Source organism: Podarcis pityusensis (genome assembly GCF_964106645.2).
Source record: "Podarcis pityusensis genome assembly, chromosome: 5".
Taxonomy (NCBI): Eukaryota; Metazoa; Chordata; class Lepidosauria; order Squamata; family Lacertidae; genus Podarcis; species Podarcis pityusensis.
The window spans coordinates 81647418-81673554 of record NC_138032.1 but is presented as its reverse complement, the minus strand read 5'-3'; the positions used below and the strand labels follow the sequence as shown (position 1 = coordinate 81673554).

The window sequence follows — 26137 nt, the reverse complement described above, 5'->3', positions numbered from 1 at the left end:
AAAGGGTGGAGGGAGGATGGCAAGTTGGGGAATAATCTCCTCATGCATTTGCACTGCCAGCTACTTAACACCCTAGCATGGGGGTGGGGGGCTTGCTTAAAAAAAAAAAAGATTTATGCAGCTGCATACTGGGATTGAGTTTCAGGAGATGTGAGCTGCAGGAGCAGGTGAGAGACCCCCTGGGCAAGGAATGCAGACTTTGGAACAAAAAGGGCAAGAGTAATCTGCACTCTTTTTTTCCGAATTGGAAAAGAAGCTGACAAGACGGTGCTTTGTAGCTTAGTCTCTCTCTCTGGCACTAAGAATGGCTAGAAAGTCACCAGCTGCTGGGGGGTGTCCTGCATGGTAACACGAACCTTTAATAAAAATGGAAACTGGACAGGCCCAAAATGCATTTAAAAAAACCAACTAGTGAACTAAGCAGGCTGCATGGCCTTTTATCGACATGCTGCAGATCTGCTTAGAATCATAGGATCTGTGGGCCTCTCTGTTCTATGCTGCTTGGAGTTTAATGTCTTGAGAGAAGGAACTTTCCAGCATTATGTTTTGCCTGAGAATTCATCCCAGGGCTATATTCAGAAAGCCACCCACCCAAAGGTTGCCTGAGCAGCATCACATTGTGGATGGCCACAGCCAGCTTCAAGGTCTTGCACTGGGCAAGATGTCACAGTGTCATGCTGCTGGAAGTCCTTAATCTTCCTTTGGTGGCTGGTCTCTCCAACATCAAGGAGTGTGGATAAGAATTGACACAATGATTCTTGGTGGGTTGTTCAGAGAACTGCCCAAACTTGCCCAAGGCTACGGCCAACCATTGAGGAAACACTGCTCCAGCTTTAAATAAGAAGGAAGCATATATTTGGGAAGGGCTTTGAGTGGGCTGAAAATACCTTACAGAAAACCCCCCTCAAATGCCTCTGGTGTCTGCTAACCTTCTAGAAAAAGGTGTGGCCAAATACAGTGATTATACAAACAATTTGCATGTGTTTGAGAGCAATGGGAGCTAGACAGAGAAAGGCCCAGTCCTCCATTCTTGCTGAATGTAAAGAGCTACATATACATGTTAAATTCATCTGGACAGACCTTTGGCATCATGGATACAGTTTGAGAGAATGACGCTTTTCACTGTTTCTTTTTGAAAAGTGTAGCCAAAGGAAGGCAGTGTGTTTTCTGCTTTGTGCAATAAAGTGCAGAATAGAGCAGCCAGCGACCCACAATCCCAGGGGTCCTTATTAGGCAGTCTAGTAAGGGTCTCTGCCATGGGAGCATATTCACCCAGCACTTTTCAAACTGCACTGGCTCCCGGTGGAGTACAGGGTCAGATTTAAGGTGCTGCTTTTGACCTTTAAAGCCCTTCACGGCCTAGGACCCTTGTACCTACGGGACCGCCTCTCCAGGTATGCCCCAAGGAGAGCCTCAAAGTCCATAAATAGCAACACCCTAGTGGTCCCGGGCCCTAAGGAAGTTAGATTGGCTTCAACCAGAGCCAGGGCCTTTTCAACTCTGGCTCCGGCCTGGTGGAACGCTCTGCCTCATAAGACCAGGGCCCTGCAGGATCTGATTTCTTTCCGCAGGGCCTGTAAGACAGAGTTGTTCCGCCTGGCCTTTGGCTTGGAGCCAATTTGATTCCCTCCCTCTATTTCTTTTTTCCTTTCCTTCTCCTCCTGCGATGAGGCTACATTTTAATATTTTAATGTTTCAATATTTTAATGTTGTATTTTAATTTTGTTTTTAAGTTGTAATCATTCAACTTGTTTTTATTATTGCTTGTAAGCCGCTCTGAGCCTGGCCTTGGCTGGGGAGGGCGGGGTATAAATAAAAATTATTATTATTATTATTAAAGGAAGATAAAGGGTTAGGGCAAAAGGCACATTTTCTAAGGTCTGCCACCCACATCCTATATGTGTTTCTCTTAGGCTTGCCAACATATTTACCTACTTCCGAATCTGTAATATCCGCCTGATCAGAATTCATCAGTTCAGTTCAGTTCAATTTATTGCATCTAGCAAACAGCCATTACACACAGATCTGAATACATCAGCAGGAGGCCATGATTATTTCTAATGCTGGTTTCTGCAGACCAAGCAGCTATTACAGGCACATGAGTGGGCTGGTTCTGTGTCTGCTTTGGCCAGACTGAGGGAGACTTGCATGTTTAGGAAATTAACATTCTTTGGAAGGACCAAGTTCTCTGTGGCTGTGCCCCAAACCTCCTTATTCTAATGCCCAATAGCTGGAAATTTTGATCCTGAATTGAAAAGGAGTAATTGGGACTATGCAAGGGCAGGAGGGGTTTTGCTAGCTTCCTCCACCCCGGGACGGTTGCAGCCTTACATGCAAAAATTAGCAGATGATTTTACCCTGCCAGGAAAAGTGTTAGCTTCTAAATTTCTGGCTGTTCAGGGTTCATATTAAGAGAACATCCAACCCTTCTTGAGTTTCGCTGTTCAACCGGAAAAATCATGGGTGCCAGTGGGACTTGACTCTATGTTGCCAATGGTGCAGATAAACTTGGTCGCTGAAGTTTCAAGCACCTAGCAGGGCACAATTGTGATGTGTGTGAACAAAGTGACCGTTCCCACACTATGAGTTTCAATGTGGAATTCCCACTCTTTGTCCTTCAAAAAGTGAATGGGGGAAAAACGTCGCTATGGAAGACAGGGGAGCATACCAGCTTGCAGTGTTGAAAGTTTACAGAGCTTGTAAGTGGGGAAATGAGGAGTAGGTGGTGCTAAAAGCCCTCAGAGTGGAAGCACCCTAAAGTGTCGTGATGATAGGGGTGACACATCTGCAGTGCCACTACTGGACTTCAGCACCCTCTGAAGTCATTAGCACAGAATTAACACAGAGCAATGGAAAGGAATCAGAGAGCAGCCATTCTACCTGCAAAAAAAGCAATCCCTGTCTCAGATAAATCTGCAAACCCATTGCAAACTACATGTGCATAGACTGCATCAGAGGCTTATTGGGGTAATGGCTAATAATGACTAAAATCTTCATATATCCCACCAGACTTTTGGACGCAACAAAGATGTGAGACCCTGAACAACCTACATTTTACAAATCCAGTTCTCAACAGATCTAGCATGATAAGAAACAGAACCTAAAGCCAGGCAGAAAGGTACAGAGTTGAACAGACAGGACTAAAGGGAGCATGAGGAGCAGCCACCAATGTCACCCCTAAACACATTTCCTTAGCACCTAACTAAAAGCCTGGCTCAGATCAGGACTTGCTTCTCTCTGCAGAGACTATTCTGAGGTCTAGTTCTCACAAAGGCCTGATGAGTTGGAAGTAGCACATTTCACTGGGTGAGATGCTCCCCTAGGAGATTTACAGGTTGGTTGGTTGGTTGGTTGGTTGGTTGGTTGGTTGAATGAATGAATGAATGAATGAGGCAGAAATCATTCTCCCTTATATGTACTGGGATTTTGCATCTCATTATGTGGACTTCCACCTGCATGCTGAAGTGGTAAAGTCAAGATCTCACTCGCTGGATCATCACCTTGTCGTGGTGAGTGGGCTTGCAAGTTCCTATGACTCTTGTGAGTGAAGCCGTCAGGAATCTCATACTCCCAGCAGGGTCACCCAAGGCGGTAAGGTCAAAGGGAAGGAGCTAGATAAAGAATGATCCAAGAAGTCCTCAACGGCAGAGCAGGCAGATGATAACAAGCGGTATGTTACAACGGCTGTGAAGGCGGATGAAGGCTGCAGCAGATAGGAAACTACCAGTTTGTCATGACTACTTCATGCCATCGGAACAGAGCCCTACTGCGAACACTGTGCGTTGGTCAGCATGCACTGATCTACACACATAAAACAAATTCATGCACAGGCATCTTCCAAAAACCCAACCTAGGCAGTTATCTTTCCACAAGGGCCAACATTGACGCTGAAATCCAGCGTCGCCTGAGCTCTGCGAATGCGGCTTTCTCTGGATTGAAGTGCAGAGTGTTTGAGGACCAGGACATTCCCAGGGAAACCAAAATGCTTGTTTACAAAGCTATTGTACTACCAACCATACTATATGCTTGTGAAACATGGACTACTTATAAACGCCGTCTCCAGCTCCTCGAAAGATTCCAGCAACAGTGATCTCCGAAAAAGTTTACACATCACTCGGGAAGACAGGTGAACTAATATGTACTGGAAGAAGCAAAGATTCTTGAACATCCACTTCATTGGACTGGTCATGTTGTGCGGATGCCTGATTATCGTCTTCCAAAGCAACTACTCTATTCTGAACTTAAAAAGTAAAAGCGTAATGCTGGTGGTCAACAAAAGAGGTTTAAAGAGTATCTCAAGGCAAATCTTTAAAAAATGTAGTATAAACACTGACAACTGGGAAGCACTGGCCTGCGAGCGCTACAGTTGGAGAACAGCCTTTACCAAAGGTGCCATGGGCTTTGAAGACACTCGAACTCAGGACGCAAGGGAGAAATGCGCTAAGAGGAAGGCACGCTTGGCAAATCCACACCTTGGTCAACTCCCACCCAGAAAACCAATGTCCCCACTGTGGAAGGACGTGTGGATCCAGAATTGGCCTCCACAGTCACTTACAGACTCATTTTTTAAACTCTGTTTATGGAAGACAATCTTACTCGGCTACGAGTGATGGCTGAAGAAGAAGAAGAATAGTCAAGATTCAGATTTATCACCATATCTGCTGGGGACCTCAGAACCAGTTAACTAATCCAAAACCAACCAACCAACCAACCAACAAACCCTTATATCTGGGTAGCTTGCAGGCACATTCAGAGGCTTATGTTGCATCTGGCAAGAAACCTGTGGAACCACTAAAGGAAAGTAGGTGAAGCAGCAGGCATTTGGGAATCTCTGCCCCACACTTCAAACTGGGCATGACTGAGTGGGCATGATACAAGACAATCTGTGGCATTTTGCATCTGATGGTTATGTATTCCCTTGTTACCAAGGTCCAGCACAGCATCAGCTGCTGACATGTACAGACTTGTTTTAAAAGGCACAACATCATAGAAGTGGTACAGCCAGGGTGGTTGGGTCAAAACCTCAACAACAAAATGTGTTATCTTTTCTTTGTTTCAGCCCTTGTGGGGGAATCTGAGGGCCAGCAGTAATAAATAAATAAATAAATAAATTTAAAAGTGACCGAGGCCAGATGGCATTCACCCAAGAGCTTTTAATGAATCCAAATGTGAAACTGTTGAGCTAAAATATGTAACATCAATACAATCAGACACCTTAAAATCAACAGACATTTCAATGGTTGAAGTGTAACCCCTTAAAAAATAATAATAAAGGACCAAGAGGAGACTGAGAAGTTTCAGATCAATTATCAGAATGCCTTCTAGTTAAATTGGTGGGAAGCAAAATTAAGGCTAGCATGGTTAAAAATACAAAAGAGCAAGCCTTGTTGAGCAGGAATCAGCATGGCTTCTGAAAAGTGAAGCCTTTTCTCAATGGTCTTTTGTCAAAAAAACAACAACCAAACAAACCATGCAGGGATGAACCAATCAACAATGTGTATTTGGATTTGGACAAAATCCTCACCAAAGGCTGCTGAAGGAACTTAGCTATTGTAGTGATAAGTGGACAGATCTTCTTACAGATTGGTAGCAGGTTAAAAATAGGAAGCAGAAGGAAATAATAAGTTGATAATGGAGGGAAGAGTGAGATTTCTCAAGGATTTCTATTATCCCAGGTTTCCCAGAACCTGGCTATTTAACTATTTAATGAGCTTCCCAGGAGTATCTGGCTAGCTACTGTTGGAGATGGAGCGCTGAACTGCATGGATCTTTGTTTTACTTACTTGCTGATGTTCTCATGACCTTAGCTCAGCACTTGAGAAACAATGATCAGTTCTGAAACTTGTCCGCACTATTTGATCTCGTATTAGGTTTCACAGCCAATTCTGGACGAAATACTCAGTTTTGATAACTTTTTCCAAACTCAGTGAAAATGATGCCAAGGAGAAAGCAGGAGAGCAAGTTAATGCATCTCTTGAAAATGTTCGATTTAATTATTTTGGCAGGAGATAGGACCACTCATTCTGAATCACCAAATAAGATTGCTGTCGGACTGCACAGAGTTTTCAGTAAGGATTGCCACATCCAAAACAAATACAAGAAAGCAATTTCTGGCCAACTGTTACTAAGAGGAGTTTCTCTGTTTATTATCAAAATATTTGTGCTTTATTCTGCGCGCCTTGATTGAATTTATAAGAAAACAGACATTGAAATTGGTAATGGAACCAGGGCACGTTTATTACAAAAGGGTACACTTGTGTTTTATTTTACACTTCTCTATTAATGTTTTGATATATATAAGAACCAACTCAACCTCCCTCTTGGGTGGTGTCACCGTTTGAGTTAAGCACTGAGTAATCTACTGAAATTTAGAAACAAATCAAGATTATGGGGGGGGGAATGGAACTCCTACCAAGGACATTTGCAGACAATAGCCTTTTTCCCTGTAACTGTCTTAGAAACTCAGATACATAAGCTAGGTGTCAAATGGCCCCTGAAACCAGGGTTATAGTCACCATCTCAAAAGTTGTATTTTCCAATATGATTTTTGGTTCCTAAAATTCATTCTGATTACGCACATAAAATATAATGGATAGAATTCTACATGATGCGTTGTTAGTGTGTGAAAACAGGAAGATCCAAGGATCTCCAGGCATCGCTCCAGTATACCTGAAGGAGCGTCTCCACTCCCACCGTTCTGCCCAGACACTGAGGTCCAGTGCCGAGGGCCTTCTGGTGGTTCCCTCACTGCGAGAAGCCAAGTTACAGGGAACCAGGCAGAGGGCCTTCTTGGTAGTGGCACCCACCCTGTGAAATGCCCTCCCACCAGATGTCAAAGAGAAGAACAACTACCAGACTTTTAGAAGACATCTGAAGGCAGCCCTGTTTAGGGAAGCTTTTAATGTTTAATAGACTATTGTATTTTAATATTTTGTTGGAAGCCGCCCACAGTGGCTGGGGAAACCCACCCAGATGGGCGGGGTATAAATACTATTAGTAGTAGTAGTAGTAGTAGTAGTATGGCACATCCAGGGAGTGGAGACATTGGGCACCGTCCTGGTGCTTGGGCATCTTCATGTGGTTGCAAGGGGCCAATAGCCAGGTTCAAAATGCGCCAACAACAGATGAACTTGCTGCTTGTCTCCAACTAGAATTTGGCTGCTGAAATTTTCTAAGTCATCACTAATGGGGAGATGCAACCCTCCACTTCATTTCTCCCTGCTAATGACCACTCCTCTTTCCAATCAGGCAGTGGTGATGAATCATGCTAAGCTCAGTGACCCAGCCACAGAGACTCTGGGTTCCCAGTGTGTATGGGAGGAGGAAATTTTGCCTTCGGTAACAGAAGCAGCTAACAGACGAAGGCCACCAAAGGGAAGAATTTTAGTGTGGGTTTCCCAAGACTTTTTATACAATCACTGTGCTGTACAAAGAAGTGAAGACCTTGCACAGAGGAAGTCTAAGTGAAAGGCACAGATTTGGACCTGCCTGCCAGTCAGGGTTTATGCCAGCCAACAGTGACTTGTGCTGAAATAACAGGGGTGGGCTCCTGTGATGGTAGGTTGTTCTTAACACATTCTAAAAGTAAATATTTTTGGCTGTAAAATATTAATATTACTACTGAATCTAAAATGACTTAACTGTCCAACTGACTTCCATGATCAGAACCGTTGGGAAACATCTAGCTGCCTTTGCACTCCAATTGGTTGTATGAGTTCTTTTAAACTCAGCTCCGCCTTCTCCCTGGTCGGTTTGTGTGTTTACAAAGCTCTTGTGCATGCATGCTTTTAATCTGCAAGCACAAGGTCCCCATTTTACCTCTATTTAGTAAAGTGAGAGGTGCCAAGGCAGATTTAGCAGCAGCCTATTTTTACCAGCTGAGAAGCAGCTGCATGGAGCAAAGTAAAATAAATAAATTCCAGGCCAAATGAACAGTGGCATGAGATGTCTGGCTGTCACCTGCCTGCAGAGTGCATCCCATGAAGGAAACACAAAGTCCAGCAACTCAAGCACTTTTGTGGCCCTACGTCAATCTAGTCAGACATGTGAGAGCAGGTATCTAACTGGGCCTACTTAGAGCAGCTTAGGTGAAGACAGCTCTCTGGGCTACTCCAAATGAGAGGCCAAAATTTAGTGCGAAACAAGACAAAAGAACAGAACAAAGTGTCTACCACCATTTTCAGCCCAGATCAAAAAATCACTGGGAAAGAAACTGCAAACGAAAACAAGATTAAAAAAATCCTTCCAGTAGCACCTTAGAGACCAACTAAGTTTGTTATTGGTATGAGCTTTCGTATGCAACCTCATACCAATAACAAACTTAGTTGGTCTCTAAGGTGATACTGGAAAGAATTTTTTAATTTTGTTTCGACTATAGCAGATAGCAGACCAACACAGCTACCTAGTCACAACAACGCTTCAAATAGCCATTGGCAAATTAGATGTGATGCTCACCTTACCATTTTTAACAGAGCTGAAGCTGGTGTGACTTAGGCGTTGTTGCCTGTGGTCTTCTCTATAGTTCCCAACTCTTGTTTTCAAAAGTACAGGACTCCCTGAGCAAAGCCTGGCAGCTGATGGATGGATACTGTAGGAATCTTGATTCTCCAGCCTATTGAATCCTAATGCAGGCCTCACTTGTTGGCCCAGGAAAATGCTGGCTGGTCGGCAGCCGTCACATACATCGTCATGTTGCTGTCATAGCTGCTCAAACACCTTTGTTCAGGTTTCTGAGGCATGACAAAAGCCTGCAAACCCTGTTTGAGCAGAGATTGCACTGAGACAGAAAAAAATAAACATTATGCACAGGAGAGGATAGCTCAGTCACATCACCTTCAGTTCTCTTGCCTGTTTTGAGCTTCATACCCTTACCATGCCCACAATGCCTACATGCATTTTTTAGGATTTCAAAATCCAGATTTCCAAGATAGTGAAACTCAGGTAAATGAAACCACACCAGCAGAATAGAAATCTCCTTCACCAGGTACAATATCTGTGTACTTGAAGTAGTATGCATAGGTTCTGATCAAACACACTTCAGCCTATTATGAGTGAACCTCAGGCTATCAGGCTACACCCACTCACCTGGGGCAAAACCTTATTGGAATCAATGGGATTTCCTTCCAGGTAGATACTTTACATATAGGATTGAGCTGTCACTCTCAGTATGTATGGATATCAGTTTTTTAAAAAATTATCTAATTTCTTCATTAATTTTATTAGTGTAAATTGAGTACCTGCTTTTGGTAGGAAAATGATAGGCAATACAGACAAATGGGTGGGTGGATGGATAGATAGATGCAACTACTTTTCCACTTCTAGGGGTAATTCCTAAAATGAGCAAGCCTCGACTGATGGACTATTAACTGCTCTTTCTTCTGCCTCTGCAGTAGCTGGCTAGGTTGAGTTGGGGATGCTTGGCCAGGGATATTCATTTCCACCCACACAGCTGACTCTCTTTAAGATTTAGAACTCTCCTTATGGTTCCAATGAGGTTTCCACATACCTAAATGAGGACAAATGATTTGCTAAAACCTAAGCATGTAAATAAGGGCTGGGAACGGGCAAAATAGTAACATAATCCCTACAGCCGACAACTGAAGATCAAAGAATTTGGTAGACGGTGCTATTTTCCACACGATTCGGTTCCTCCAGGTTGTAGGCAGTGCCAGAGAGCAAGGGGGGGGGGTCCAAAATACCATGGGAAAGGCTTGCTCTCTTTTCCCCTTTCTCTTTTTTTTTGGGGGGGGGGGCGGAATGGCTGGCCTAGCCAGACACAGCAATAACTTGTTAAAGGGCCAGCTCTCCATTGCTTTCCAGTCCAGCTTGGCAGGCCCCAGGAGGTCAGATGAGGTTCAAAAGAGAAAGTTTGGAGTTTATGCTCCCTTTGAATAAGCAGCAGTTCACGGACCTCTTCATCATTCACTATAATAGTATCTTAACTATCATGTATGCAGCTCATCAAAAGGGGCAATCCCTCCTCATTGTCTCCAGCATATTCTTAGTAATGCGTTGGAGACCACACAAGCACACAGCCTTCTTTGCCTTGATGTTGTTGCTGCACTAAATTCCAGATAAAACTAGAAGTCTGTGGTCAAAGGGTTGGCTGGTTATATTATTTCGTTAACTTCAGCTTTCCTTACCTCTGCACTCTTGGCCATGTATACCCCTTCATCCCCCTGCCCCTCCTCTTTTTTCTAGTTCCCCTTCCCCTCTCCTTTTAGCCTCCTCTTTCTCAATCCAAACTTCCATTCTTAGGACCATCTTCTTCCATCCCTCCTTCCCTGTGACCTGATTCCTGTCCTGTCCTGTCCTGTCCTGCTCTCTCCAGAGTCAAAGGCAATCAGTAACGCTTAGGACCAGAGCAACTCGGTAAAACAGTTCGCAGTGGAAAATTGCTGTGGGGCTGCTTTTCATGGGCATCTTATGTGCAAGCCTGTGTGTATGCCTTAATTTTGTGCAAACATGCAGAATGTTGTAGTATCAATGTTTTGCTTAAAGTTGGCTTCTAGCCCTTACGGCTTTGAATAAAAACTTTGGAGGTGTGGGATCAACTTCATGGTGAAACCTAATAAGCCTGAGTGGTTGTGTCAGTGCAAGAATTTGTTAGTGCAGTGGAGCTTCCCCCCTCCTGTCCTCCCCCACCTCCCCCAAGGCATGCCCTGAATCCTCTCCAAATCTGCTTCAGAGGTTTGGGGGAAAGCCTAGGGGGCACAAGGAAGGAAGGAGAGGAAAGTTCTGTTGCACAAGCAGATATCCTTGCCCTAACTGAACAAGTGACTTAGTGCTCCTTTGGATACCAGCTTCAAGTTCCACAGGTACCATGCATTTATTAAGGAAAGGGTACGGCTTTATAAAGCATCTTGTGCTCCTCTGGGAGAATATGTGGGAATCCTTCACCACTTCAGAGTATATGGTTATATTTCTGACTGCCCTGCAAAGATGACCTGTGCACACTCTTGCTAATGAGACCACACACCCCATTGTGGCAGTGTCAGGAGAAAGATGAAGAGCAAAGGGAACTGGGGTGGAATCATAACAACACTGTAGTCCTATGTGCAATGGATAGGTATGTGGGTTCCTGAAGCCCAGTGGTCCTTGGAAGCCCTGACAGATGCTGAACCCCAGGCCTGGTTTCTCAAGCTGAGCAACCCTAGTTGAGAATCACTGTAAGAACATTGCGCATGAGCCACTTTTATTGCACCTAAGGAAATGCCCCCTGCAAACCAGAAACCTTCCACGTTCTTGGAGTTACTAAATAATACTCCACCAATCTTCCACACAAATTCTCTGCGCGCAATGAGGCAACAACTGCTTATAGTTTATCTGAAGCTCCCTGCTACAGATAAGAGGCTCAATCTCAGCTGAGCAAACGGAAGTTGTGGGACTGCTGGATCAGCAAACTATACTGAAAGCAACATCCCCTTTATGTAATTTGCCACATCTGGCAGGAAACCCCTCTCTTTTGATTTCCTTTTTGAAGAAAAGTGGACTCACTGTGTGGGTGTTGGTGCATCTTTTACACCAACCTCTTTTTGGTGTCCATCCCCACTGAGTAAACCAACTTCCCCAACCCTAGTCTTTCCTAGGGTGTCACCTATTTTCTGAATTTACATTATAACCACGTAGGCTTTCACCAGACATATAAAGAGACCAGGCCTGCAGAATTGTGCAGCTAAGGCTTGAATTGCTGGTGTGCTGTGACCATGGTGGCTTCTGTTTACTTTAGATATGACAGAGCTTACTCTTCAGAGCCATATAAGCAAGTAAGATTTATAAAATTGCAAGCTGTATTGTTAGGGAGCCATATTTTCCTCTCTTAAACACACTAAACTAGTATTATTTCTTCTTCAAGTTTTAATGTCCAGTGTAGCAAAGAATTAAAGCAGAAGGAACTGTGCCATTCAACATAAAATGTCAGGGCTAGACTGAACAACATACTAAAGATGTTATGGTGTATTTATCTAGGAGTTGCCAAAGCTGTAAGGGATTGAGGGGGTGGTGGTCTGTCCTGCTTCCTGTATCTCAAAATAGTTTGATACCAGAGGAAGGATTGTCTGTGTTCCAGATGCTGATAAACTTAAAATCTATCTAGCCTATCCAGGTTGCCATCAGGGATAGACAGTTCCTGCTCTGCATCAATTTTGCATGAACTTCTTCATCTGTGATAAAATTGCATTTGAATTTATGTTTGAATGTGTATTCTATCACATGACACTTACATAGATTTCTTGGGAAGAGCCATGGTGGTTTAACTGATATAAAACGAATCAAGTATATAGCATAGATATTCCTTAGGTGGTTTTTCATTGAGTTGGGATTGCTTATTTAGTGCTTGCAAATTTCTGCATGAAATTTCATTTACAGAATTGGTAAAGAAAGAGTTTTAAGGAAGCAAAAACAAAAAAAGAACTCTCAAGGGGAGCTGCATCACACTGTGACACAAGAAATGTGGTCTCTAGTGCAGACTCTGAAATCTTGAGAACGTGTGACTTTGTTATTGAGCCCTAAGTGCATTTCTAGTTCTTATTATTGTGCAAAGCATGCATGTGGTTTCTGCTAAATAGTGCTACGACTCAAGCCTGCCACGCTCTTGAACCTGAAGATCCATGGCTTGAGGAATGTCAAGCGAGGAAGAGCTTTGCACCACCACTAAACTCTGGCTAGAGGAGGAAACTAGAGTATATTAATCAGCCAGACCAGAAAACAAATGATTACATAACAACTTCCTGTCCTTCACCATATGCTCCAACCCACAGCCTACTGCACCTCAATCTCTGCTGGTCTAACCTTCCTTCTGGGATAAACATTAGAATACAGTACATTTTCCCCCCTCCAAATGCCACATAAGATATATCAAGCAAGTTGTGAATCCAGATCAAAATATACACACTTGCATAACTGATTTAAGAACTGTTGATTTTCTGCAGAGTGTGGGATTCTGGATTGTTTCATGTGGTATTGAATGCATGTTATGATCAGACTATGTGAGGGTGGAGGAAGCCTTGGCTTGGCCCAGAAGAGATTAGTTTAAGGAGTTGTTCTGAAGCGAGGGCAGGTCTCTGACCTTACAAAAGCATCTAAGATTTTGTGTTCTATGGAGGAGGGAAAACATGGTTTTAAGGGTCTCATCTGAACAATCATCACAAAGGAGAAGTTACATAATACTTGGATTATTTACTTAGCAAAATTGAAGGGCACAATCACCCTAGCTACGATTTAAACTAATTACAAAGGGATCCAAAAAAACAGAGCATTTGGACCTCTCAGTTGAAACCGCTGCCAATCAACCCTGCCTCTGAGTATGCAGCTCCAAACCCTGAATGTTATCTCATGTGAAACATCTAGGAACAAAGGAAGCTGCTGTATACTAAATTAGACTATTGGTTCATCCAGCTGATTTTTTGTCTGCACAGATTGTCAGCAGCTTTCCAGTGTTTCAGACAACCCTACCTGAAGATGCCACCAAGTGAAGCTGGGTCCTTTTGCATGTGTTCCTCCACTGAGCTACAGTACAGCCTTTCCCAGCAGCACTTCTACTGGAGAAAACAGGTGGCAGAACTTGTCAGGTTATTGGCTTAGCCCAGCGTGAGACTCTTAATTTCAGGGTCATGGGCTTGAACCCTGGTGTTATGTACTGAAGTTCTCACCCTGGGCCAGCAGGGGGATACTGTAGATAGTTATGCAAATAAGGGATCGAAAGTGACGTTCAGTGATTGGATAGTTTTAGAAAATTGTTACAGTTACGTTGTACTGGAGCTCTATATAAGCAGGCTGACTGAACCCTTCAGTTCAGTTCAGTTCTGTTCTGGCCTGTGAATAAACAAGAGCTGTTTGAAGAATCGCTGTGTCGTCTGATATGTTCACCCACAACTTAACACCCACGTTGGGCAAAAGATTCCTGCATTGCAGGGGGTTAGACTAGATGACCCTTGTGGTTCCTTCCAACACCATGATTCTATTCTCCAAGTCAGCCAGGGAGATCCACAGGTGAAAGCAAAGATCCACGTGCACAACTTGTTTGCTGGACCAGGAACTGTGTCCACAGATCAATTTTGGACATATGTTTGGACACACATCCTTACTGTGATGCACATCTGGATGGAAGGTGTACAGAAAGATTTCCAGTCACACTGCAGTGGGTGGGTAGGGGTGGCTTTCTATGTGTCTTGCAATGCTTAGAGCAGTGCACATCCACATTCCCTTGCAACACATAACTGGAAACAGCCCCTGTTCCTTACCAGTGCTGTCTATTCGATGCAGAAACAAACGGCATCTTAACTGCTCTCCCCCATCTAAAAAAAAGGTGAGCATGTACCAAGATGAAGACCAAGGCACTAGAACAGTTTAATTAAGATTCCTGATTGAGCAGCTTTTATGGAGAGAGATGAATTAAACATTGCCTTTTTTCTTTTCAGGAACTTCAAGGTGAGCAGTTGGGAAGATTCGTACTTATAGCCTCCTTTAAAAATTCAAATTTATGTTTAAACAGTAAATTGGATTGGGGCAGCTAACGTGGTGCTTTTGAGGTGTTGCTGGGAGTGAAATACCCACCACCCTTGATCATTGGCCATTCTGGATGGGGCTGATGCGAGTGGACTCCCACAGCTTCTGGAGGGCATCATGTGAGCAACTCCTGGATGAGAGAGACATATAAGATAGATAGATAGATAGATAGATAGATAGATAGATAGATAGACAGACAGACAGATATAAATAAGACAGATAGAGGTGGGAAGGAGGGATGAATACATGGTGCCCCCAACCCAACACTGCACATTGCATGAGCCAGAACTGTATTTCTACCTCTGAAATAACCTGCAATCATGTACATCCATCGGTGCATGATGGGAAAGGGAAGAGAAAAGAAGTACTGAATTCACCCTTCAGCTTTCTCTCCTGATTGGCACTTCTATACCAGCTGCTGGATCAGGGTGGAGAATTGCACACAATTGTCCCCAGTTGTGCCTCAGCCCTGCCCTGTCTTGGAATGCATGTTCCCTGCTTTCTGTGGTTCCCATAGCCCCTCTAAAAGGAAGCAAGAAGGCTGGTCAACTGCTCCTTAGCTTTGCCTTCAGCCTTATTTGCACCGCCTGCTCTTTTTGCTTTACTTTGCTCTGCCCTTACCCTCCCTGAATCCCACTTGGGCCTTTTTGCCTCTTCCCCATCTCTTTGTTCTCAGCTTTTGTCATCCTGACCTCAGTTTTGGAGCCTGCGTCCCAGCATGGCCCTCAACAAGGCATCATGCTTTTTTGTCTCTGGCAAATTTGTTCCTGACAATTAGAAAATAAAGGCAAATTTGCTTTTCCAGCTGTGGAATTTGTTTGGCTGGAATGAAAAGCATGGCCCACAGGTTTTGACTCTTATTTTGAATGGGAGTTCCAGATTTTGCAAGTCTGTCAGCGAGTGAGATTTGTGCTTTAGCCATCTATACTGTATGCTATACGCAGGCCCAGGAGTAGCTCCCAGAACTGCGGAAGAAGGGTCTGAATGGAACATTAAGAGTAGTGGTAGGCAGATTGAGAGGGAAACTGTTAAGAAAGAAAAATAATTTACGTCATTAACAGGATTGTGAGAGCAAAGTCTGCTGATAAGAGAATATCCTGGGGATGGGATTAAAGCTATCAACACAAAAAAAAACAGATCATATGATAAAACTACTTCAGACTGCAAGTGGGTGATCTTATGACTGAATGCTGCCCAATATAAAAGCTTACACATAGAAAATTAGCACATTTGGGTGAAAGTAACTTAGAACGCTTCTCTCTAACACACAAGTTTTCTATTGACAGAGTTGTTATTTTTAACTGAGGGAGCATTCAATCACACAGTCTCCCAAATGGCAATCTGAAATTATACTCTCCGGGATAAGTTTTTCTTTAGATTTAATGAAGGAAGATTTGCACCCTCATTCATTGCTATACCACAGGGAAATTGTCCTTTGGGTACATGCCACTTTTCCTTCAAAGGAAATTTATAAACAAGGGATTCTGGACACTAGGTAAGTTGTCATGAAAGGAATTGCCTCCTTGATGTGGAAAATCCTGACAACAAGAGAAAGAAAAAGGGAGAAGAGAGAGGGATTTTGGAATCTGATGGTTAACCACATGGGGTGTTTTTGCCCTTTTAGAGAGAAAATTGTTTACATGTGTTTATTTTCTAAAGATGTAAATAAACAGAACTGAGATTGAAGATAGGCAAATGGAGAAGATTGGGTGGTGTATTTTTGCAGTGAATTGTTAGTTTTCTTCCTAGCCAAAGATCTTTACAATGCCAGCAGGTAGAAATAAACGAGATGTCAATGGCTACTACAAGGAAAGTCACTGCCATCCCCCCCCCACTGGTCTAAATGGGAGTTGGATACACCGCATGTTGAGGTAACATTTGGGGAATGCAAAGGCATAGTTCCTCATTGGCTGGCTGGCTTTAGCTCTCATATCACTTACACCAGATGGGAGATGTCAAACAGGCAGCTGCATTCTCTCACCAACACCATCTCTCATTCGCCCCCACCTCTCTTCTCAAACACTTCAGACTTTTATTCACAGTGGTTGCTAAACTTAGCTCATCCTAAACATCAAATGCAATAGGGATGGACATGGGGAAAATATAAGGGTACGTAATGAGAAGATCATATATATATATATGAGTGGGGGGGCGGAGAGCCTGACGACACAAAGATCTAAGAAAAAATAAGTTATAAGCATTCAAAACCTGCCCAGATGTTCTTTGCTAATTTCCCTAGAAGTTGCAGTGCTGTCCCAGCTCTGTGGCAGGTTTAACCCAATCTCCTCAAATGAAAGGGATACACAGCAACAGACAAAGAAGTGTGGCTCAAATAGTGTGACCTACATTACAGAACAGTCCTCAGTTGGAAGGGGTATCAGAGGAGAGTCTCTTCGAAGGAGTCCTCTGTTTGAAGGGCTGCCCAGTGCAAGTCTGGTTTAAATATAAACGAACCATAAGAAGAGGGGGGTGGGCCTTGAAGTAGCTGATCAGCTGTTATGAGAGGCATACTCTTGGTCACAAGCTTTCCTACTATGAGATGTGTTGCATTTTGCATACATAATTATCATAGGCAATTTTATGCAAATCACTAATCTCTTTTTTTTTACCTTCCTTTTGATGATGTAGTTCCTCTTTTATGGCAATGCACAAGTGACCCCCATAGACTCATTGCACACTGAACTGCCCACAGTTGTTAGGGCTACACAGAAATCACACTTAAATTCAAATAAATTATAATGGAGCAGATTCTGGAACTCAACAGAATTGAGCAGGTCTTCTTGGATGGACACAAAACAAACAGGCCAGATAGTAGATTTACCTCAAGTTTTTTCTTAGAAGCAGACCAAACATTTCCTAATTTGAGATTTTGAGATCCCAACTCATTACAGTGGTATCTCGGGTTAAGAACTTAATTCATTCTGGAGGTCCATTCTTAACCTGAAACTGTTCCTAACCTGAGGTACCACTTTAGCTAATGGGGCCTCGTGCTGCCACTGCACGATTTCTGTTGTCATCCTGAAGCAACGTTCTTAACCTGAGGTACTATTTCTGGGTTAGCGGAGTCTGTAACCTGAAGTGTCTGTGACCCAAGGTACCACTGTACCTTTTCTCCTGAAAATAATACTGCGCACATATCTACTTTTCTTCAGTGCTGAATATACTTGTGGGAAACAGGGAGGTGCTTTTGCTTGGCCCTAATTTTGCTATATTTTTTACTACAAATCACCATCCAGGTTTAGAGCTTTTGCAGCTTATAGTACCCACAACTCTATCCCTGGTAATCTTAACAACAACAAAAAGGAAATCACTCTGAGGACTGGAACACAAAGAGCAACCACACCACAGTCCATTACCTCTCTCCCTTGGGGAATTATGTGGCTGGAGAAGCCTCGATTTGCTATCACTGTTTACCTCCTCCACCTCCCTTAGAAACAGTCTTGCAGTTTCAGTTTCAGCTGTTCTAGGAATCTCTCCTGGTCTCCTCTCCCTCCTCCTTTCTAAATCACCAAGAAATCTGATGCACCAAATGGGTGGGAGTGCATATTGAGTTTTTGAGGGTGGGGGGTGGGGGTCTGACATCTGGTTCCCATTAGCACTCTCATGCATGCTGAATCAGGAATGGGAGCTCAGAGTGGAGCAGATGAGAGTTTTTAAGTTTATTTCAGCACCAGAAAGAAAATCTTTGCCTCCCTGGTAGCCCGCCCATGAAATGTTTAGACCCAATGAGCCAGTTTCACTCAAACATCTACTCCTGGACTGGAATTAGCCCTGCTCCATATTTTTAGAGGTGCATCGCCAGGTATTATGAGGAGAAGGGCATGCCCTCTGAAGATCTTTGTTGAACTCACAAAAGGATTTGGGGCAGAGGCAGGAGGAGCTGTGTTGTTCATTAGTGGTGTCAACTGCTGGTCAGTATGGCAACTGACACGCCATATTGCAGAAACAACTGGGGGTTTTTTTAGTGACAAAGGGTGACTAAAAATGAACAGATGACTTCTGCTTGTACAATGGAACTTCCCCAACTCTGCACCCCATGTGCCCTTGCACCCCCCCACATCTACTCTGGAGAATATGGAGGATTTGCAGGGGCTTCCCCTACCACTACACCCCTTGAGCCCCTCACACCTCCCTCATCTGCACCAGAGGTTTATGGGTACCCACAGAGCAGATTTGGGGAGGGGTGCAGAGGAGAAAGAAGGAGGGCAAGTTTTGTTGCGCAAGCAAGAAATAATTTCACTTATACAATAACTTCATTGGATGCAGCCAAGTAGGTATAGCTACACCACATTATGCCAGTTTTATATCACGTTTAATATAATGGAGTTCCCCAATCAATTCTGGAGATTATAGTTCGGTGGGAGTATGAAAACGTCTTGCAGATCCCCAGGGAGACAAAATGTAAACTAGTAAACCTTTTTGATGTGACATGTGCCCAGGATGACTGCAGTTTCACTATTAAAAAAATGAATACTACCTCAACAGAATCCATGGCTTGAGAGTGGACATGTGGATGTCTCCAAAGCTACTTAGGAAGAACTGTTCAATTTATTGCAGTAGTGTAAACTTTTGATAGTGTTATACCACTTTAACTGCCATGACATCCCCAAAAGATTTGTAGCTCAGAAAAGTGCTGACATTTCTCTTTTAGAGGCCCCCTTGCAGAATGATGGATTCTAGGATTTTCTGAAAAGACAGCCTGATTATTAAACCAGGTATAGATATGCCTGAATTCAGCCTTCCCCACTTGGTGCCCTTCTAGATGGTTTTTGGCTACAAATGGCTTAGGGCCCTCAATGGCCACAGATGATGAGAGCTAATAGTTCAAAACATCTTGAGGGCACCAGATCGAATAAGGCTTCCCTAAATCATGTTATCTTACTGGTAAACCCAGTGAAGTGACTTTTTCCTCCTTCCTTCCAATATAGCATTTACATGGCTGCAAATTAACTGAAAGCAATGGAAATCTCTTGTGACTATTATATTAAGGATAGAGGTGTCGATGCTAGACTGGCTCCCTTAAACAATTTGGCCCAGACTGAGGGTGGCGGTAGAAGGCAACAACAGTTCTTACTGAGCCCTTAAAACCATCTGCCCATGTTTGGCTTGTAGGATTTGAATGACAAGCCTTGCATATGTTCCCTCTTTACGGGAGAAAAAAAAGTCTTAAGGTGTATGGAGAAGGGTTAGAAAGCCATGAGACAGAGGGAGAGCCTGGAAGCAGACTTTGGCAGAAGCTGGAGACAAATGCTTTGGCAAGGATGTTTGCTCTTTTGCTGGACGTTTTCCCTCTCTGTCAACAACCTTGCTGCTACCTTCAGTATGGATCCATCTTTGCTCAGGGCAATGAGAAGAGCTAATCTTATTGGAGCGAAAAACAACAACACAAGATTCCCTATAGGGTTGAATTTTTAAAACTTAGCATTTCCAGAGAGCATTTAAGGTTCTTCATCCACATTGCAAATGGAGGCCTGGGGCTAGAAGACAGTTACTGCATTTTTACAATCACCCAAGGCTTCAGAAACTATGCTTTATGAAGATGTGGGCATGTGCTATCACCCCACTCTTCTCCCTTGGCCACTCCGACCCCCCATCATGCACTGGCTCCACCACAATCTCCTAGCTTGCATTAAACCAGAATTTCCCATTTCATCCAAACCAGGGAACCCTAGTGGTTGACAAATCTGAAAGGTAAGTCAGGATTGTAAACCATGGTCCAAATTGTTTCTTACTGCATTTGTGTCCTGGCTCACATACATATTAATGTTCAGGTCATTTCCCCCCTCTCTGTTGGTTTTTTGAAGGGAAGGGGGGGAAAGGAGACCCATCTATTCCCTTCCTCCACCTGGTAAAATGGAGAGAGAAAGTTGTGTGGTGGTGGTGGAGGGGAGGCCTAAGGCTTCCTCAAACCTTGCAGCTGATATTTCAGACCAGGCACTAATTCCCAAGATCCAAATGTGTTGTTGATGCATTTTCTGCTTCCTATATGTGTGGGGGTTTGGGGGGTTTTTTTGCTTGAAATGTACATTAATTAGTTGTTCTAAATGAAGTGTCCCATTCAATAACTGCTGCTGAACGATCATGTAAATGCATTTAGCAAAGAGGGCGGAAAGATATCTGATGTGTTCTTCAATACGGATAAAGCACAAAGAGGCAACGTTAAATGTTTTCAAAGATCTCTCAGCTGGGGTAAGAGAGAGAAACTCCTTTTGGCGGGGGAGTGGGATAAGTAAGATACCAGTATGTTTTCTTTTCCAGCATCATCAGTCCAGAGACTGCTAAAGCTAGCAAATAATCCCCGAGAAGATTATTGTGAGTTATCACATTAGCTTATGTTCTCAAGGAAGGTAACAATCCACTTCTTTCTTAGCGGGTGGCACAGCCAAACATTGTGGTGAGACTTTTGTTGTCCTTACCTGTGGGCAGTCCTTGATGTAGTGTCCCTTGTTGAAGCAAAGATGGCACAGGTAGTTGGGTGGTGGTCTCTTGCTGGGCTTTCTGGCTTCTGAGGAGAGGGATATGTCGGAGAAATGTTCAGTGAGGGAGCTCAAGCCATCTACTATGTTATTAAGGGAGCCATAGGGAGAGGCACTCTTATAGAGGCTGCTGCTCAGCGCCTGCCGAAGGGGAAAAAAAAGAAATGAAACAGGGTGATTTTCAGTGGGAATAGAAGCAAAATCCACATCTGAAATTGCACTGCCTTTGCTGGTGACCATATGACTGGACTGAACAACAATGCTATTTTTTTAAAAAAAAACCGAAAAGGGGTGGAAAGCAGTATCAGTCTATGCTTCCCTTCACAAAAATCATTTCTCTGACTTGCTGCAAAAGTTAATGACAGGAAACCAAGGCTCATACTTAGAGGTCTAGCTTGGATTTAAGCAGCCAGACAATGCACATGGTTGCAGCCCTGGCGAAGAGAAAGTTACCAGAGTATATTTTACAGATCCCTTTCTCCCTGATCTCAGCACCACATGGATTATTTGAATAAGCACTCTTTCCCCACCTTTTGTTGGACTATAAAGTTGTCTGCAATCAATAAATGGTGCCAAACACCCCACAGTCTCTCAATGGTAAACAAAATTACTAATGGGTCTATTTTTAAAAACAGATCAGCATCACACAACTGCTCGAGACCCCATGGTGTATATATTCCACATGCAATGTTTGTTTCCTAAGATGGTAACTGTGGGGAAGAAAAGAATCATTGATCACAAATTCCAGTACCAACTAGAACCTGTTGTCAGACTGTTCTATGTTCTACTGAAAGATTGCTTCATATAGAAGGTTTACTACCCTAGACACTGTGCTCCCATCAGCACTTTAAACAGTCATGGCTTCAGTAAAAAAATGCTGGGACATGTAGTTTGTTATGGGTACTGAGAGTTGTTAGGAGATCGCCCCTCCATCCCTTTTCACCTTACAGAGTTAAAAATTCCCAGAGTTCCCTGGGAAGAGGGATTGATGGTTAACCCACACTGGAAATTGTAGCTTTTTGAGGAGGAATAAAAAGGTAAAGGGACCCCTGACCATTAGGTCCAGTCGTGACCGACTCTGGGGTTGCGGTGCTCATCTCGCTTTATTGGCTGAGGGAGGCAGCGTACAGCTTCCAGGTCATGTGGCCAGCAGGACTAAGCCGCTTCTGGTGAACCAGAGCAGCGCACGGAAACGCCGTTTACCTTCCCGCTGGAGCGGTACCTATTTATCTACTTGCACTTTGATGTGCTTTTGAACTTCTAGGTTGGCAGGAGCAGGGACCAAGCAACAGGAACTCACCCCGTCACGGGGATTCGAACCGCCGACCTTCTGATCGGCAAGTCCTAGGCTCTAACCACTCCTTCTCACCCGCGTCCCTTTGAGGAGGAATAGGGGTCTACTAATAACACTCAGCACTCTTAAGAAACTACAGTTCCCAGAACTCTTTTTGGGAAGGAATTATTGTTTGAAGTTGCATACTACTGCTTTAGATATATAGTGCAGGTGGGATTTGTGCCTTTGGAATGCAGTAGGTGCAACCCATTTGGCATGTTCATATGTCAATAGGAATTGCCATGCCTGTGGCCTTTTTGCCTGCCTTAGAGCTGTTAAAGGCATAGAGCTTGCATCAAATAAAAAGCAGCAGCCCTCTCATGTGCTGCTTTTAATCTTTTGCTTCCCCATAGCATTTGCCACACGTTTATCCTCTGAAGTATTGCAGGACATGCCTCCCACACTTTTTATTTTTTTAAAAAATCCTTTTTAAGGTTAGCTCCACCTCATTCTATGTAGGGATGGGCATATTGCTAAAATGGCCAGTGTCAGTAGTGGGGCTAACCATCTGTGACATTGCCATCAATCTGGAAAACCCCATTGTTATGGCATCATCTCCTAAATTTGGAGAGGCTGAAACAGTTGTTTCCTTGACAAATGAAAGCATCTTATGGCCTTTGTTTGTGAAACCTAAGATAACCAAACTGAGCAAATCACCCCCTCAGTTCAAGAAACAAAAACTAACCCTATTTTGTTCAACATACACTCAAAGACACTAAGGGTTTGTCTTTGGATGCTATAGCTTCCCACAATCATTGTGTGGTATAACTTTGAAGGAAAATTTCAAAGAGTCCACACACACACACACACAAATGTAGGAGAAAATATTTGGCATCCAAGGCTATCCAAGAGGGAAAATTTAAAATCTGGAAAAAGGAAGAACAATAAAAAAAATCAAAAGTAATTGTTCATTTGTGACTGGTTAAAGAGGCCTTAAACACAGTGTTCTGGATTTTATAGTCAAATGGTAACAAGGAGAACTCAGACCTACATCTGTCTTAGATTTTTCTGTGGGAAACCTGCAGCTGTTTTAACTGTTCCCTGGCGAATGGCCCCTTGGTGTCTCTCACTCCTTGGGATGGCTGCTCTCTCTCGAGCGAAGGTCATACCCAGCAAACACAAGGGGCTTGCTATTCTGAAGCCTCAAACCAGCAGGAAGCACATAATCACTAGGATGGAATTAATATTCTTAATAGTGGGAGAGAGTCTGTATTCCTTCAGGTGCCCTTAGATGTTAATAAATGGGTGGACCACCCTTATTTAAAATTTTCTGAGGTAAAATGCTATGGAGAACATTCCCCTGAGGATAAGGTGGAATGCCTTTGGCAGAGAATTTTTTTGGAAAAATCATTCTCGGATGACTAAGAAAGAGTTCCTTCAACTTTTCGCAGGGACCATCCATAATGTACGTTACACAAAACTGGAGCAAGGAGTGGGAAGGATACTTCCTTCTCTTCCTTTTCCTGCCTTTATTTCCTCTCTCTCTCCCCCTATGCCATCTCCCAGTCAAATGCCTATCGCTCTATAGTCGAGGCCATCCCTCCTTGCCCTTAGAAAACTCTAAAGAGTTTAGAACAGAGCTGGATTTTTCTTGCACATCAGTTGCATAATTTGTTTAACAAAGCCTTTCATGTATTAAGGACTAACTAGGCCTGCTTTCAAAGGGTTAGGATTGCCAACAAGATGGTATTTTACTGCTCTTTCCAATAAAACCGTGTTGTATCAGGTAACCCACACTGGAGTCTGAAAAGCCAGTCAATTCCTTATCCTCCAAGGTTCCATCTATGACCCACCATATTTTGCAAAGGCCCACAACATTCTACTACATCTCTTCCACTTGCAATCCATGATGCATCCAAGCTCTACCCCTGACTCAGGAGGTTCTGATAGGCTCTGTCTCCTGCGCCCACCGAAGAGGATAGTAGTTGTTTTTTTAAACTGAAATTTAATTAAAAATAGTAAATCCATAGCTTTCAAATGCAGCGGCCTCCATTGCTAGGCAGACAACAGCAGGATCTAGGCAAGAGGTTGACCAAGATGCTTTGTCCCAAATCAGTTCATGTTAGAGCTGCAGTCCATTCTCAAATATCACAAACTAACCATCTCCTTCCGCTTTGTCTAACTTTGTAATTGGAGAATGTTTAGAAACATGTTTCCTTTTTTATTTGCAAAGTTTGCTGCAGCATTATTATTATTATTTACAAATGTATGCAATATAAAAACTGACAGAATGTGCGAATGCCTACTACAAGGTTGTAACAAAGCTCTCTCTCTCTCTCTCTCTCTCTCTCTCTCTCACACACACACACACACACACACACACATTCATATAAACAGCAAGGTCTCTCACGGTGAAACTTATTGTACAGGCCAGAAACAGTAACTCTGTTAAAAACAGAAGTACAGTGGTACCTCGGGTTAAGAGCTTAATTCGTTCCAGAGGTCCGTTCTTAACCTGAAACTGTTCTTAACCTGAGGTACCACTTTAGCTAATGGGGCCTCCCATTGCCGCCGCACCACCGCCGCACGATTTCTGTTCTCATCCTGAGGTAAAGTTCTTAACCCAAGGTACTACTTCCAGGTTAGCAGATTCTGTAACCTGAAGCGTTTGTAAGCCAAGGTACCATTATAGCTGAAATGAAACAAGTTTTTGAAAAGAACCTTTAAGTTGTACAAATCCTAGAGAACTGGTTGAGGCTTTGTGCATTGCTGAGACAATAGGGACAAGTAATGTAGAGGCACTGGTGGACAAAAAGGAGTGCGGGGGGAGTGCACCGCCCCCAGCAGTGCAATCCCAGTGGGGTGCCATCATGGCTGCCTCCCGCCCGCGCTGGGCGCCACGCCCCTGCAGGTGGCGCACCACACCCCCAGGACACACGCCAGCCCTGCCCCCATCTGCTCTCCGCCCTCCCAGTGCTGGAGCATGAAGCTCCACCACTGTGTAGAGGTACTTGTGGAACATGAGGGATGGCCCGGTGCTGGTATCTGAATTGGTAATGGCTCGGAATTGATCTGGCTCTAGGTAGTTTTACATCGCATATGAAATATTAAAATAAAATGTTTGCTTGCTGACACACATTCTTTACTCCTTCGCCTGGTGTCATCCAGTTGGCCCATGTTGTTGGAGGAATTAGGTGACTGCCACTTCCGTTCCACACCCGCAACTGAGACATGAACCACAACTGGTGAAAGGTGAGGTGTCCATGCTGCACAACTTGCTCCAGGCTCACTGGATGCCTCTCCCCACTACCACAATTCAAGTCCACAACTGGAGTCCACATTATTTTCCTCTGATGACTTAGTTCTCACTAAACTCTTTCCAACTACTGCAGTCTTGGAACAGCCTCCAGTTGGCTTGAGAGGAAACCCCTATATTCCTGCAGCCTGAAATTGCAAGAGGAGAAACCTTATTCCACTTCATAGAATCATAGAGTTGGAAGGGTCCACAGAGTCATCTAGTTCAACCTCCTGCAATACAGGAATCCTGACCACAGCTGTCCCTGGGTGGTCTTGAACCACCAACCTTCTGGTTAATAGCAAGATGCACTGACCCACTGCACCACTGGCAGATGGTCTCACTTGAACCTGCTGACTGTAAAGGAGGACCAAGCTACTCACGGCACACCTTTGCATCTAACGTGTGAGCATTAAAGAAAGAAATGCAAATAGCACCAACTATTTCTCTGTGTGTGGTGATAATGATCTAGATCACAGCAGACAGGAAGGGAAAATTGAGCCCCTTTCTCCTTACACTTTCTCAGAAGCTTGTATTTGCATTGGGAGGAAGCTCCCCAGTTGCTGTGGAGGCATCTGAAAGCAAGCT

General features: G+C 43.7%; 1 protein-coding gene across 2 annotated transcripts in view; it reads right to left on the bottom strand.

Moving 5' to 3' along the window:
* Nucleotides 1-26137, bottom strand: part of ZCCHC24 (zinc finger CCHC-type containing 24) — a 121039-nt gene that overhangs the window by 72501 nt on the left and 22401 nt on the right. For both annotated transcript variants that reach the window (XR_013986585.1, XM_081006122.1), the window contains exon 2: nucleotides 20922-21122. Coding sequence is in view for 1 of the 2 variants with exons in the window: in XM_081006122.1 (XP_080862248.1) it covers nucleotides 20922-21122 (201 nt within the window). In the remaining variant the exon portion in view is untranslated. The remainder of the gene's footprint in view (nucleotides 1-20921; nucleotides 21123-26137) is intronic.